Source organism: Protopterus annectens, chromosome 3.part1 (assembly GCF_019279795.1).
Source record: "Protopterus annectens isolate FY-2018-M chromosome 3.part1, PAN1.0, whole genome shotgun sequence".
Taxonomy (NCBI): Eukaryota; Metazoa; Chordata; order Ceratodontiformes; family Protopteridae; genus Protopterus; species Protopterus annectens.
Window position 1 is genome coordinate 220,898,904 of NC_056732.1, and position 15,555 is coordinate 220,914,458.

Below are 15,555 nucleotides of genomic sequence, written 5' to 3' on the forward strand. Positions count from 1 at the left end.
GTGGAAGCAAAATAATTATAATGAGATCAGGGGTGGCTTGTGGTATCACTGCTGGGCTACAGCCCCCCCCAACTTTCTTAAAGAGAAAAAAGTTTAATTATTCAATTTTACACTAGCAACAGTTCAAACTGCAAGCAAGTGTGTAGACGGTCTATATCATATGTTTAAAGTTTTATACCTTTGAATGTTAAAATATCAAATTTAAATGCTCGAAGTTATAAAACTTCGAACATATGTAAAAAAAACAAAACAAAACTAACATCTGTAGGCATGGGGAAGACCCCTGCACCCCCACACCCCCCTCTTTAAATATACCAACTCAGAGACAGCACTACAGTGCAGTAAGGGAAATCTTCCCTTTACTGCACTATAGTGTGGTCTCGGAGTTGGTATATTTAAAGAGTGGGGGGTGCAGGGGGACTTGCCCCCCTGCCTACACTAGTCAGATAAATTCCATTTGCTTTATGTTCGATGTCTGAAACTTTGAACATTTAAATTGAATTTAACGTTCAAAGTTTTCAAACTTCGAACATATAATATAGACCCTGTGTAGAGTCGCATTGCGATTCTATGTGGAACTTGGAGCAGTGCACATGTGCTCGAGTTCTGCTTTAAGAAAAAAGTAAAAAAAAAAACTTTTTTTGTCTCCGGTCGGACTGTTTTTAAAACAGTCTGGGTTGGAAGACTGCAGGCATCAATGAAGATGCCCAGAAGTCATTGCACTTTTAACCGCAGGAAATGGCAAGCTGATGGGGCTGTGAAATCAGCAGCCTATCACATAATCGAGTACGTGACGCAGCTGCTGATTAGTCATTACTCTCACATTCTCTTTCCACACTTTAGTTGCAAGGGAGAGTGCGAGAGCATGGACAGTGATCAGATTAGGGTTTAAGGTAAGTTCTTTTTTTTTTTTCCTGGCAGGGCCAACCAGATATGTTCTACATTTTTTTCCTGGTAGGTTCAGCCAGATACTAGTGGTCTGTGTGTTTTAGTTGCTGTTGATGACTTTCTTTTTCTTTTTTTTTAATATGATTTCCTGGGAGGGTTAACCAGATATAGGGGGGCAGTGTGTTTTGGGGACTGTTGATATTATTTTTTTTAACATAATACACTGGAAGGATCAACCAGATGTTAATGGTCTGTGTGTTTTGAGAGCTGTTGATTTTTTTTTAATGTAATATCCTGGCAGGTGTCAAAGAGATACTAGGTATGCAGTGTTCTTGGGTGGTCCATTTGTGGATGACATGTGTTTTTTTCTTAACCTACTATTTTTTTGCATGTTAGTCAAGATACATTAAGATGGTTTATCAATGTTTTGTTTTTGAAACAAACTCTACTCTCGCATGAGTAAAATGTGTTTGGATGAACTGAAGTAAGCTCATGTGCAAGTTCATGGCTATGTGATGTGAAAGAAATGTAACCATGGTCTTTTATTTTCATTATTTTAAACCTTGTAGGCTCAAAGCAGATTCCTGGTTAGGCAGTTGGGATGGGGGCAATGCCTATGTGTGACTGGAATGACTGCAGTTCTGGCTTGCTTTGCAAGAGAAATGTGCATTTCAGTGAAGTAAGATTGACCACAAGCTCTGAACTTTGAGTATTGTTTATGTGAGAAAAAAAATAATTACCTTAATGACAGTATTGTCTTTTTTTGTTGCTGTTTTTGTTTTTAACCTTGCAAGATCAAATCAGATACTGTGGGTGGACTAGGCAGTGGAGATTGGAGCTATGTGTGAATGAAACAACTGGCCCTGCCATTTACTGTTGTTGGAATTCCAGCTTTGCAAAACTGTAATACTTTTCTGTCTGTACTTTAAGATAAATGTAAAATAATTAGCAAGTTTATGACTAATTTTTAATGTATGTAATTTCTGTATCTGTTCATGTATATACTGAATGTTTATTTAAAATGTTTCTAATAAATTGTAGCTTTAATCCCGGGTCATATGATGAGAATTTTTTTTTTTTTACTAAAGCCATTTGCAGAAACCTGGGTAAACAAAACTGAAATGTGTATTTGACTGGCACACACAAGCTGTGACTAATGTTTCTGTCAACAAAGTGAAAGTAATGCAAGTATGCAACCCGACTGTTACTATTATTTTTACTTTAATCCTGACAGGGTAAGAAGCAGCTACTTTACTCAGGCAATGGGTGAGGAGTGTTTGTGAATGAAATGAGTTAACTGGCCTTGCTGTTTACTGTTGTAATTGTAGCTTTGCAAGATTAATGTGTATTTGGGTAAAGTCAGCTGTCATACAAGCTTGTAACTACTGTTTCTGTGCAACAGAGTAAATTAATGCAATTATTGCTATTTTTGTTTTAACCCTGGCAGGGTCAAAGCAGATATTTTAGGTCAACAACTGATATGATGGGTGTTTGCGGATGAAATGTCTGGCACTGTAGCTTTGGTGTACTAATTCTGGCTTTGCAGGACTAATTTGTACTTGGGTGAAAAAAGAATGCAGGCTCTGACTATTTGCATGCATCAATTCAATGCAATAATGAAAACATTATCATTGATGCTGACAATGCCAAATCACCTACTTTAGGGAGGTAATGGGTACGGGGTGAATTGTTTGTAAGTGAAATGAGTGGTCCTACATTTACTATTATAATTCTGCCTTTACAAGACTGCTGTGCATTTGGCTATAGTGAGATGGAGTGAGTACAAGTGCTTACCTTTGGCTACTGTTTATGTAAAAGCAATGCAGTAATGTAACTGTTGTCTTTTTTTTTTTTTTTTTTCATTTTTCTGACTTTCTAGGTTCAAACCAGGTACTTTGTGTAGGCAGTTGGGATAAGGGGATATGTCAGCATGACAATGAAATGAAGTGTCTGGCCCTGCCTTTTACTGTTGTTAATTCTGGATTTGTAAGACTGTTTATGGGGGGGGGGGTTAAGCATACAGGTTGTTACTGCTCTCTGTGCAGCAGAAGTAAAGTAACACAAATCTATTATTATTTTAGTTCTGGAAGAATGGTCACGGTTGATCCCACTGTAACATATCTCTGTCCCTTTCTAGTTGGCCCTGCCCCTTTCTAATTGGTCCCATCCTTTCAGCTGTCTCCTGCAACCACGCTTTGATCTGAAGTCACCAGCTGCCACTGAATGAGATGTACATGAGAAATTATGCTAATGAAGCCTAATTCCAATTCACAGTCAGTTTTTTGCACCATCCACACATTCGTTGTTTTAATATAGCTGCACATATTACATCTATTTTGCAATCTGGGTAGATGCTTGCTGATCTTGTAAAAATAATTTAAGTTGTCCTTTCTCTGCTCCAATGCCACAGTCATACACAAAAACACGATCATCACTCAAGCAACACATGCCATCCTTGGAAAAAAAGTTATGCAACACAACCCCCATAATGAGATACACATGCAGAGTCCAGCCAAGTAAAATTGTGCTATATAATATATTCACAATAGTACAGAAAACATATCTGTCCTTTCATTAGTGGCAGCCGCATTCCTATAATGAAAATACTGTCAGTAACACTCAGGAATTGCCCAGTAAAGACACAAAACATACTTGCCACTTCAGTACTCCAGGTTAAAATCACTGCATTTCTACCATGTATGCACAATCACTAAAACATACCAAAGTACATTTTTCATAGTGATCACTAATCATTTCCACTGCTGCTGCTGTAATGATTTCCGATTTACAAATGGCAACTTATTCACCGAAGCCATTGTAATATGCCCATAATACAAATAAAACAAACATTTATCTAAGTGAGCTCAACACTCTTACCTCATTCTTAATTTTTCTTAACTTTACAAAGTCCACGGTTACCTAAATATAATTTGCTGTATAACTCCAGTTATCCGAAGTTAATACGATGCTGTTAATATAAGTTCAGAGTCCTTTACAAGTGTTTTATGCAAATGAGTCCCTTCATTTATCTCTATGAATCGTAGTAATACGCTAAGAAATAAGGCACTTTATCCATAAAATAGCTTTCCCCTTATGCTTTTGCCATAGGAAGGCACGTTTATCAAAAGACATCCATATTTCTTTAGTCAGCGTTAATGACCTCTGGTGACCTTATCTGCATAATGTCGTAGTGCTGCTCTTTGCAGATTAACACTATGCATAAACAGAAACTAGTACTGTGAATAACATTCTTGAATGCAGTATTTTAAATTCTACGTCTGTATGTTTTCCGACATTTGCTGCAGGAGAAAGGAAAACCTATGATGCTATGTGAAGACAAAATCTTATTATTAATATTTATGCCATAGTAACGAATTGCTATAATGAAACTTTGAAAAATGGACTAAGTTAAATACTTCTTAAAGTAGATTACCACAGACCATACAGATCTCCTGAGGCCTGCCAACTGACTATTAGGCACTCTTCATTACAATAAACCATTTCCAAACAACAGTAGGAAAACTAGATACTAGGGGGGTTAGGTGTTGGTATAATGGTTAAGGTGTTTACCTCACAGGCACAAGGTACAGGGTTTGAGTCTCACCTTTGAGGGAAACTGGTTTGGCTTAAAATGGCCCACAAGGGCAGCTAGCCTAGTACATGCCTATGAGCCTATGAGTAAGTAAAGTCAATCAATGTTCAGGAAGAAGCAAAGAACAGGACATAAACTACATTCTGCAAACAGTCTTAAGTTAATAATTAGACTTGTATCTCTGTCAGGAAAACCATTCAACCCATCTAATGTCACCCTTAACATCACTGTCCTGCAACATTTATTTCCCTTTTGGAGAGTTGAGATCTACAATTTTAACTACATTTAGAGATATATATTGTTGGTGCAGCAGGCATACAATCAGTTGTAATAACACTTTGAATATAAAACAGGACTCTTCCACATTCCAGAGTTCTAGTCTTTTATGTGTCTTTTTAGCTGTAATTGAGGTCCTTGGAAAGGAATAGCATAATTGTACATCTTCAAAACAATGAGATGCATCTTCAAATCAGTTTTTACAGTGTACTTCAGACAGCTTTAGAAATATTTCATAAAACTGTCCAACAGAAAAGAGTTGTCTGTCACCTCAGTGCATCACAGGTCTTTGAAGCAAGTTATATTCTTTCAAAGTTGTTGAGGCGGATTGAAATTCTTTTGCAGAGGAAATATAACAGCCCAAAGATAATAAGGAATAGTACACAGATTGTGATGGCAAGTCCAGTAATCACACCTGGAAAAAAAAGAAAAACTAGTTATATGATGGCCAGTCCAGTAATCACACCTGGAAAAAAAAAAGAAAAACTAGTTATATGATGGCCAGTCCAGTAATCACACCTGGAAAAAAAAAGAAAAACTAGTTATATGATGGCAAGTCCACTAATCACACCTGGAAAAAAAAAAGAAAAACTAGTTATAATCTGGTTTTGCAGATGGTGAGGCTAAGCAAGACAAGGCAAGGTATTAAATGATCTTTTGTCAGGCTGATGTGACACATGAAGTGTGCTACATACGGCATTCCTGGATTACAGCACATAACAGCTGTGTAAATCATACATAACCATTCCTTTATTTTTATACTTAAATAGAGAATTAAGTTTGATAACAACTCAGAATAATGAATCTGTTAAGTCAGCCATACACACTGTCAGCTTTAGGAAAAACACAAACATTGCAGGAGGTGAGCCCCCTTCAGCTCCCACTCCAGCAACTCTAAATTTACTAACATTTAGAGCACACAACCTTCAGATTAAGGCAAAACCTTTTTACCCCACACTTCTTGATCTCATTGGTTTCAATGACAATAGCTTGATTAAAATGGGAGCTGATTATAAACAACTAACTATTCTATTTTGAGGTTACTTGGTGAGCTGATACCACTTCTCCCAGACTTCACATGAGAGGAAATATGTGAACTTTCAGAAAAATCTGGAACCAAACTTCAGATTCACTAAAAAGATTAAATCCTTTTCCCAGTCTGCAAAATTTTTCTATGATGGATGGATCCACACAGCCTGTCCAAAGGGATACCATTCTTACCTCTGACATTAACTCAGCAGTTCATAACAGACTCTTTGGATTATGTGTGAGGAGCCCATTTTCCAACAATGTTTCTGTACAGAGGGAATGGTCTCAACAAGAGAGGCATTTTCACAAAGATCTGAAAGAGATGAGTATTCAGAATCTTGATATGTTTTTGGCACATCTTCCTTCTGGGTCACCTTCAGATCAGTACAGGAAAAATGCCCCATAATATGGCTCACCCACAAACAGGGAACAAGATCTTTTCAGCATTTGATCTTGTATTATACCATTCTATATAACAAGCAACTTTCATTAACACTTCTCCTAGGCTTATGGAACTAATTGGAAGAGTGTGTTGGCAAGCAGATAACTCTGGTTCACGAAAGTAAACTGTGTCCAAAGATTTTTTCAGGGCATTACAAAAATGTGTGACATTACAAAAAAGTATTATTATTTACCTTGGTCTTCAGCAATCAGCTTCGGACATCTTAATCACTACTTCCTTTCCAGTCTGTCTCTCTGGACAGTATTTGTTTTTCTATTTCCTTTCTCCTTCCTCTATGCGTTCAAAAGAACCAATAAAAGTGAAACAAGATAGAGGCCATCTTAGTCTCAGAGCTTCTGTTTTGCCAAGACAATGATGATTCTCTCTAGTATGATAAAACTAACAGCTCTTTCTCCATGATCCTGGCCTGTATGCAAGCCCTTACTAACTAAGCAACAGGTCAAAGTACTGCAACACATTCTAAAAAAAGATAGTTTAATCTGGAAGGTAAAATTGTAATTTGTAATAGTGATTCATTCTACAAACAAAGTCTAAAAGCTTTTCGAATGATAGCAGTTAACCTACCTGCTAAGGCCTTTCCAAAAGGTGTTCTGCATTTAAGTCCTCATAGAAGACGTATATCCAACCTGGAATCTGAATTTCATTTTGGAAAGCTATGTTTAGCTCCATTTTAAACAGCTGCCATAAAGGACATTTCTGGAAAAACAATCTTTTTAATTCATTGTAACTTCAGTAAGTAGCAGGATCTCAGATGAAAAGACACATCTGAATATTAATCACTCCTTCATGCTTAAGGGGATCTCGCTAGTCTAGCTTTGTCAGTTCTGTTTCCCAGTGTTTTATCCAAACTATTAAAAACAAAGAGTAACATTTTCTATACATACTGGTTGTGCACAGACAGCTAAGATACTATGACAACAGAGCTGTACTCCACCAGTGCTGTCTTAACAATGTATTTTTTCAAGTAACCTAAGCAGACTACAAATATTGTTGTGGTCCCTGGTTCTAGCTGGGCTGCTTTTTTTTCCCATACACCTCTCACAGTATTTAGTCGTGTGTGAAATATACAACAGTTTGTTACCTTTGCTTGCCAGCAGAATTTGCATATATTTTCTTAAGCACAACGCAGCACCTACTTGATGTATTGCTTTAGCTAAAAGAGCCTACAATTGTAGAGACCTTTAGATTTGACAAAGGATGACCTTAATTACCACACACATCATCCAAAATGAAGCAGAGTAATATATTTATTATTTTATTTTATTTTACATTTGTTGACCGAGCTAGTCTAACTGGATATATGTCCATTTTCAGTAGAGGCCCGGGGAGATAAGCTCCAAGAAAGAACGATAAAACAACAAAAAAAATGAATAGCAGCAACAGTCTTATATACAATGCATATTCAAGGTTAAAACAGAAAATTCAGCAAGGACAGAAAAATCCAAACAGTGCAAAAATGCATGTACAATACAACACACAGGTACAATACATAAAAAAGAAGCAATAAAAACAAAGACGACATGTTATTTGTATTAAAATAAAGAAATCCCTCAATAAAAAGTATCCACAGAGGTTGGATATAGTGTAACTTTAGAGGGAGGAGGTATTTATAGTCAATAAGGAATGTATAACAGTTCACGAGTAGTATGGGATAGGCAGAGCTAAGTTTGAACAGATAGATAGATACCTAGTCAGGTTTAGTGCAGGGGCATAACCAGTGTGTTCTGATGAAAAGTTTCAGTCTGTTTTTGAAGAGTGATAAAGAGGGAAGTGAGGAAAGGTCACTGGGGAGAAGATTCCAGGTTTTTCCGACAGCATTGGAGAAGAGAGAATCCAGAGCCTTGTTGTTAGGTTTAGAGGTATGTACAAGAAGTTTATGTGAAGACCGTAAGGACTTCAGATTTGTATATGGGGTGATGAGAGTAGATTGAATAGGAGTACTGGAAGGTTTATAAAGAGTTTTATGGGCAATAGTTAGTTGGTGGAATTTAATCAGGTTTTGTAGTTCAAGCCATCCTAGCTGCTTTATATTAATGCAATGGTGGGTTCTAAAAGGGTTGCCTGTACAAATCTGGCAATGTTATTGTAGGACATTTCCAATTTGCTAAGGTTATTTTTAGATAGCTTAGTAAAAATGGGTGAGGCATAGAGGAGTTAGAGATTAGATGAGTGTGAGCTATAGTTGTTTTGGCTGTAGGTGAAAGGAATGGTTTAATCCTATAGAGAGAGCCAAGTTTTTTGTTGACAGTTTTTATAGTATTGTTGATATGGATGTCAAAGTTCAGATTGTTGTCAATGGTGATACCCAGTAGTTTGGTGGCTGGGTCTAGTGATATAGTGGTACCACTGGTGGATGTAACTGAGAAATCAAAAGGAGAGGACTTGTGAGCAGGATTGAAGAGGAGGAGTTTACTTTTATTGGGGGTTCAAAAGAAGGCAACGCTGTGTGAACCATTGTTCAACTGTGTTAAATACCTTTTGGGTAAGAGAGCGAAGTTCAGGAGTGGATTTGGCTGAGCATATAAGTGTGGAGTCATCAGCATATTGTATGCATGTGGCTTGGGGGATGGCTAGATGAAGGTCATTAATAAATATGGAGAAGAGGAGAGGTCCTAGTATGGACCCTTGAGTCTTGACCCTTGACCCTTGAGGGACACCTACGGTAATGGGTTGGAGGGTAGATAGAGTCTTGTGCCAAAGTACAGCCTGTTGTCTTTTATCTAGGTAGGACTGGAACCATTTTATGGAAGGTGCATCCAATGACAGGGATTTGAGTATGTTGATGAGAATCTGGTGATTTACCATGTCAAATGCTTTAGACAGGTAAATAAATAGTGCAGAGGAAAGATTATTGAAGTTGCGGTTTTCGTTTATGCAATCAGTAAAGGAAAGGAGGGCAGTGGTAGTGCTGTGTGAAGGTCTGAAACCATGTTGACAGCTGGAAAGTAAGTTATTTTGGGTTAAGTAGTCTAGTAATTGCCTGTGGATGCATTTCTCCATGATCTTTACCAAAGGAGAAAAAAGGGCAATGGGGCAGTAGTTAGAGAGTTCAATGGAGTGTCCACCTTTATGGAGGGGGATAATATGAGAGACTTTCCATAAGTTAGGGATGTGACCTTCTGTAATAGTTCTATTGATCTGAATGGAAATGGGATATGCAATAGCTTTGGCTGATAGCTATAGAAATTCAGCAGGTAGCTGGTCTGCTGAGGGAGAACATGGTTTTAGTTTTTGTATAAGGGTTAGAATATATGTTGTTGGGACAGGTTGAAAATGAAAAGGAGGGGGTGAGGTTGAGTTATAGGAAGGTAAAGTGAAGCTATTAGGGGATAGCTGACTAGCTAGTGTTTGGATAGCATTAGTAAAAAAGGTATTGAAGGTATCGGCTGTATGCATAGGATTATTGTGGTCATTATTTTGAGGGTTAGGTGTGGTGGATTGAACTGGATGGAGTAATTGGTTAATGCTAGTCCAGAATTTTTGTGGGTTGTTTTGGTTAGTTTGTTGAAATTCTAGGTAGTAATTTCTTTTATCAGAGTATAGCTTTCTTAGTGTCATTTCTTAACTGTCTAAAGGTTTGTTGGTCTACATATTTTTAGTCATTCTCCATTTGGCCCAATATTTATTTCTAAGATGCATTTTGTGTTTGATTTCTTTTGAAAGCCATGGGGCAGACTTGGTTTTAATTCTAATTAATCTGGTTGGACCATGGTGGTTAAGAATGGCAAGAAAGTTAGAGTTAAAGTATGTAATGGCTTCTTCTAAAAGGAGGTGTCTTAAGGGAGACCAATTGCAAGCTCTTAGTTCCTTTTTGAATAGGTCAGGCTTAAAGTTCTTTTTGGATCTGATATTTCTAACAGATGTTGGAATAGGAGTATGGGCTTTATGCCTGATGATATAGGTAAGTGAGTGGTCACTTATATAATCAGGGAGGGTTCCAGAATCATAATTGTGAGGGTGATGGTTTATGAGAATCCAGTCTAATATGCTTGCTTTCTTGTTAGCTTTATTTATCCTGGTGGGGGAGGTAATGGTTTGTGAGAACCCATATAGGTTAATGTGGGTGGTAGGGAGATTGCTACAACAGCAGTTCCAATCAATGTTTATATCACCTAGGATTATGGTTTATTGGGACAGGTGTTGGGATAGCCAGCAAAGGATATTTTCTATGGTGGCAATGTTATTACCAGGAGGTAGATACATACACATAATATAGATGGATTTGGCATTGTTAAGATGAAGTTTGGAGATGAGAATTTCTGCATTGGAATCAGGATGTAGTTTACAGTCGTAAATGGTTAACTGTAAGCCAGATTTAAATAGAACAGCTACCCCACTACCCTTCTTGGCTACACAGTCGAGTCTCAGCATGTTATATCCAGGTGGAAAGATTTCATTGTCTTTGGTTACAGGTTATAACCATGTTTCAGTTAAGCAGAGGATATCAAAGGAATAGACTTCTACTAGAGCTTGGAGTTGAGATACTTTGTTGTTAATGCTATGTATATTAAGTTGAGCTACTCGGAGGGAGTTAGATGCTTTACTAAGGGAATCAATAGGTGAGTGGTTATGGCTATGGAGAGTGATAGGAGTTGTTGTTGGGCCTGGGTTAGGGAATTTTCTGTATAGAATTAGACCTGTCCTGAGATTTGGAGTGTAATATTTAATATGTAGTATTCTATGAAACTTTGCAAGTAGGTAATTGGGTGAAGATGTTATATTAGCATGGATATAAAGGAGTGGTAGGGATAGAGCATTGGTTTCCTTATTAGGGTAGTGAGGGTGTGGATATAGTGGGTATTCATAGGAGGTGAGTAAGTAGGCAAAGGTTAAAGGAGGTAGTAGTAAAAGTGTGAATAAAAGTAGGAGATATAATGGGGTGGGTGGTTTATACATTGGAAGAATTTACTATTGGATGTGTGTAGATAGAATATAGAAGTATAAAGGGTGAGGATGGGGAATTGTGAAAGGTGTGGTAAGATTGAAGGGAGTGGTAAGAGAAGGTAGATATGAGAGAAGATGAACAATGGTATAGTGTACAGAGAGTAATGGGAAGAGAAAGAGGTGTGGTTAGTAAGTGTAAGAGTAATGGGAAGAGGAAGAGGTTTGGTTAGTAAGTATAAGAGTAGGACCCCTGGGGGTGGGTGAGAATTGGGGGTAGGGATGGGAGCGGAGTGAGCCCGCAGGATGAATGGAGCGGGTAGAGACAGATACTGATGCAGTTATAAAAAACAATCAGTAGGACTGACTCCAGAAGGTAAGTTGGAAAAATCAGAATGTGGGAAAAGGATAGTGAGAATTGAGCCTATAAAAGGTGGATGTAGACAGAAGTAGAGGGTAAAGTAAGAGGAATGAATAGCAATTAAGGGACAACAGGAGAAATTAAAGTAAGTGTCTGGGCATAAGAGATATGAAAGAGATTATGGCTGGGATAAGGGTGCCACCTACTGAACAGGTCTACTATTGCAGGCTGATCTGAGAGGGAGTTAGAGTACTACAAGGAAAGTGGGTGCTAGACAAAAGGGGTTTCTAAAGAGGATGGGGAGAGTGTGTGTGAAGGTACAGAAGGGGAGGTGGTAGAGGCCGCTGGATGTCCTAGCTCAGGACTTGCTTAACCCTGTAGTAGAGGTACAATAGTAGAAAGTCTTTCTGGCAGGAATTATTCAACTGACATACTTTACTGGTGTCCTTGAGAGAGGGATTGTAGGGTAGTTATTCAGTGAGGTGAACCGCCAATATTTGGAGAGGGTCCTTTAGTTTCCTATAGACTAGTGCTGGAAGCACAAAATGAGCAGGTAACTTAAGGAGGCAAGAGAGAAAAGGTAGAGATGAGAACCAGAATGATCTCATAACAAGGTATGATTGTTCAAAAACTACACTAATCATTCAGACACAAATATATAGATAGCAAGTTTACATTTCCAAAAACAAAAACATTACAAAATAGGCTAATCATTCACAGAGACAATATCCATAGACAGCAGTCAAACATTTCCAAATCTTTGTTAGCAGCAATGTAAAACTCTATAGAGCAATAGTTATGTGCCCATTTGTGGTAGCAGTAAAATTAAATGTAGCAATTAAAACATTTCTACTTACTTAACTGCAGCATTATTCAATCATGTTAAACAGTTTCTTCAAGTACTGTGCTAGAACAGGACACTGTGTGAGGCACAATAGGGCTACACTTTAAATGTGAGGTAATGTATCACAGTGCAACACACAGATAAAGTGTTATATAGTTCATTACACAGCTACTGCAATTAGCTTTAGCAGTTCTATGCGGCATCCCTAAGGGATTGCTATCCAAAGGTGCTCATATCAGCAATACAGCTTGTGTACAACAATTCAGTAAGTTATCAGCATTAAACACTGCTGGAGTGAGGTACATTTTTAGCCAAGCCCTTTATGATTCTCCACATGGATGGCGTACTTTCAAAAGCCGTTTACTGGTTTATAACAGCAGGGTTTGAAAAGTAAAATAATATGCTGTAGAAGGTAGGTCTGTGGAGATGATTTAGGCATCAAAAACAGTTTACTGACTTAAATAGCAGGGTTTCAAAAGTAAAATAATATGCTGTAGAAGGTAAGACTGCAGAGAGGATTTAGGCTTCAGGGCAGACATTTAGGTGGCGCATTTTAGAAGACCGATTACAGGTTTCAGACAATGCAAAAGTGTGCAGCCATACTCAGAGAAGGGTCAGTATGAGTTTCTTGCATGGCATTTAAGCCGATATTGGTATACAATATACTATAGGCAGAGACAACTGAAGACAGCTAGGCAGGAGATTACTCACAGCCCGTTGAGAGTCTCCACAAGGATGTCGTCCTTTCAAAAGCTGCTTACAGGCTAAAAACTCCTGTGATTGAACACATATGTGGTACAAGGCTGTTATGTGAAAAGAATTTAGGCGTCAGGGTAAGTATTTAGGTAGCGCTGCTCAAAAAGCCTTTTACCGGCTTCGGATATCCATAAATGTTTAAGCACGCTCAAAGAATTGTCCGCATGAGTGCATCCTTTCAAAAGCTGTTTATAGGCTAAAAACACCTGTGATTGAACACATACGCAGTACAAGATTGGTCTGTGGAGAGGATTTAGGCATCAGGGTAATTATTTAGGTAGTGCTGCTCAAAAAGCCTCTTACCGGCTTCGGATATCCATAAATGAGCAGGCACACTCAGAGAAAGGTCCGTATGAGTGGGAGTTTAGCAAATTAGCTAATATCAGCTTTCTAATTCACCAAAGGCAGAATTGTGAACTATGCAAACCCACTATGCAAGCAAGCACAGCTGAACTAGACAGGTAGCTTTAATACCCTTTTGTAAACTCCACGAGGGTGGCGGAGTTCAAAGAGCCGTGTCCGGGATTTAAAACAAACAATACCAAACAGCACGCTTAGCTATAGTTTAGCAAGGGTAATTGCCTACTAATCCACCGCTCTCAGCTTACTATTGCCTGCAAAATATGAGTACGCTTACATCAAGCCTTCACAAGCATACTATAAGGGCTAATCAAAAAAGGCATGAAAGGATGCCTTAACAGTATTAATGCACAAGCACACCACACATTAATACAACCAAGTTTAAAAATACACGCCTACTATGTAAAATCTTAGCAGCAACTGGTACAAAAAAGGTTATTTGGCACAAAAATCAAGACAAACATTTGGTATGAGCAGCAACAATTGCCATAATTACATACCGCATGGGTTAGAAGCTGGGAGAGGAGCAGCCAGCAGCCAGGGCTTATCCCAATTCCTAAAGATGGCATCCCATTAAACCCAGGGTATTTATGAGAGTTCAGAGGATAAAGGTGGAGAGGGGAGGGCAGTATGGGGAAAGAGTAGGTACAGGTGGGAGGGGCAAGAGACAGACAACTTCAGAGAAGACAATGGGACATCTTGCAATACATGGTAAAGGTGAAGTAAAACAGAGGGGTAGGAATAGTATGGACTGAGAAAAATAGAGGACAGGGAGAGTGACAGGCAATGGAGAGGTGAGAAGGAAATGAGGACTAGAGCAGGAGACAGATACTGATGCAGTTATAAAAAACAATCAGCAAGACTGACTCCAGAAGGTAAGTTGGAAAAGTCAGAATGTGGGAAAAGGATAGTGAGAACTGAGCCTAGAAAAGGTGGATGTAGACAATAGAAGTAGATGGTAAAGTGAGAGGACCGAATAGCAATTAAGGGACAACAGGAGAAATTAAAGTAAGTATCTGGGCATAAGAGATACGAACAAGATTATGGCTGGGATAAGGGTGCCACCTAGTGGACAGGTCTAATATTGCAGGCTGATCTGACAGGGAGTTAGAGTACAACAAGTAAAGTGGGTGCTAGACAAAAGGGGTTTCTAAAGAGGATGGGGGAAGAGAGTGTGTGAAGGTACAGAAGGGGGGTGGTAGAGGCTGCTGGCTGTCTTAGCTCAGGACTTGCTTAACCTTGTAGTAGAGGTACAATAGTAGAAAGTCTTTCTGGCAGAAATTATTCAACCGACATACTTTACTGGTGTCCTTGAGAGAGGGATTGTAGGGTAGTTATTCAGTGAGGTGAACCGCCAATATTTGGAGAGGTTCCTTTAATTTCCTATAGACTAGTGCTGGAAGCACAAGATGAGCAGGTAATTTACTGGTGTCCTTGAGAGAGGGATTGTAGGGTAGTTATTCAGTGAGGTGAACCACCAATATTTGGAGAGGGTCCTTCAGTTTCCTATAGACTAGTGCTGGAAGCACAAGATGAGCAGGTAATTTACTGGTGTCCTTGAGAGAGGGATTGTAGGGTAGTTATTCAGTGAGGTGAACTCCTGATATTTGGAGAGGTTCCTTTAGTTTCCTATAGACTAGTGCTGGAAGCACAAGATGAGCAGGTAATTTACAGGTGTCCTTGAGAGAGGGATTGTGGGGTATTCAGTGAGGTGAACCACCGACATTTGGAGAGGGTCATTTAGTTTCCTATAGACTAGTGCTGGAAGCACAAGATGAGCAGGTAATTTACTGGTGTCCTTGAGAGAGGGACTGTAGGGTAGTTATTCAGTGAGGTGAACCGCCGATATTTGGAGAGGGTCCTTTAGTTTCCTATAGACTAGTGCTGGAAGCGCAAGATGAGGTCCTTTAGTTTCCTATAGACTAGTGCTGGAGGCGCAAGATGAGCAGGTAACACATGGGTTAGAAGCTGAGAGAGGAGCAGACAGCAAGCCAGGGCTTATCCCAATTATTTGTTTACTGGGAAAGTCTGACTGGGCACAGGTGCCCTTTTTCAATGGAGGTCCATGGAGAAGAGCTCCAACATAACTAATTTAATGCAATCAA

General features: G+C 38.8%; 1 protein-coding gene across 1 annotated transcript in view; it reads right to left on the minus strand.

The window, feature by feature from the left end:
* Positions 1-1,438: 1,438 nt before the first annotated feature.
* Positions 1,439-15,555, minus strand: part of LOC122797652 (prostatic acid phosphatase-like) — a 190,546-nt gene continuing 176,429 nt past the window's right edge. The window contains exon 8 of the mRNA XM_044066193.1: positions 1,439-5,171. Within this exon, the coding sequence (XP_043922128.1) occupies positions 5,056-5,171 (116 nt within the window). The 3' untranslated portion in view covers positions 1,439-5,055. The remainder of the gene's footprint in view (positions 5,172-15,555) is intronic.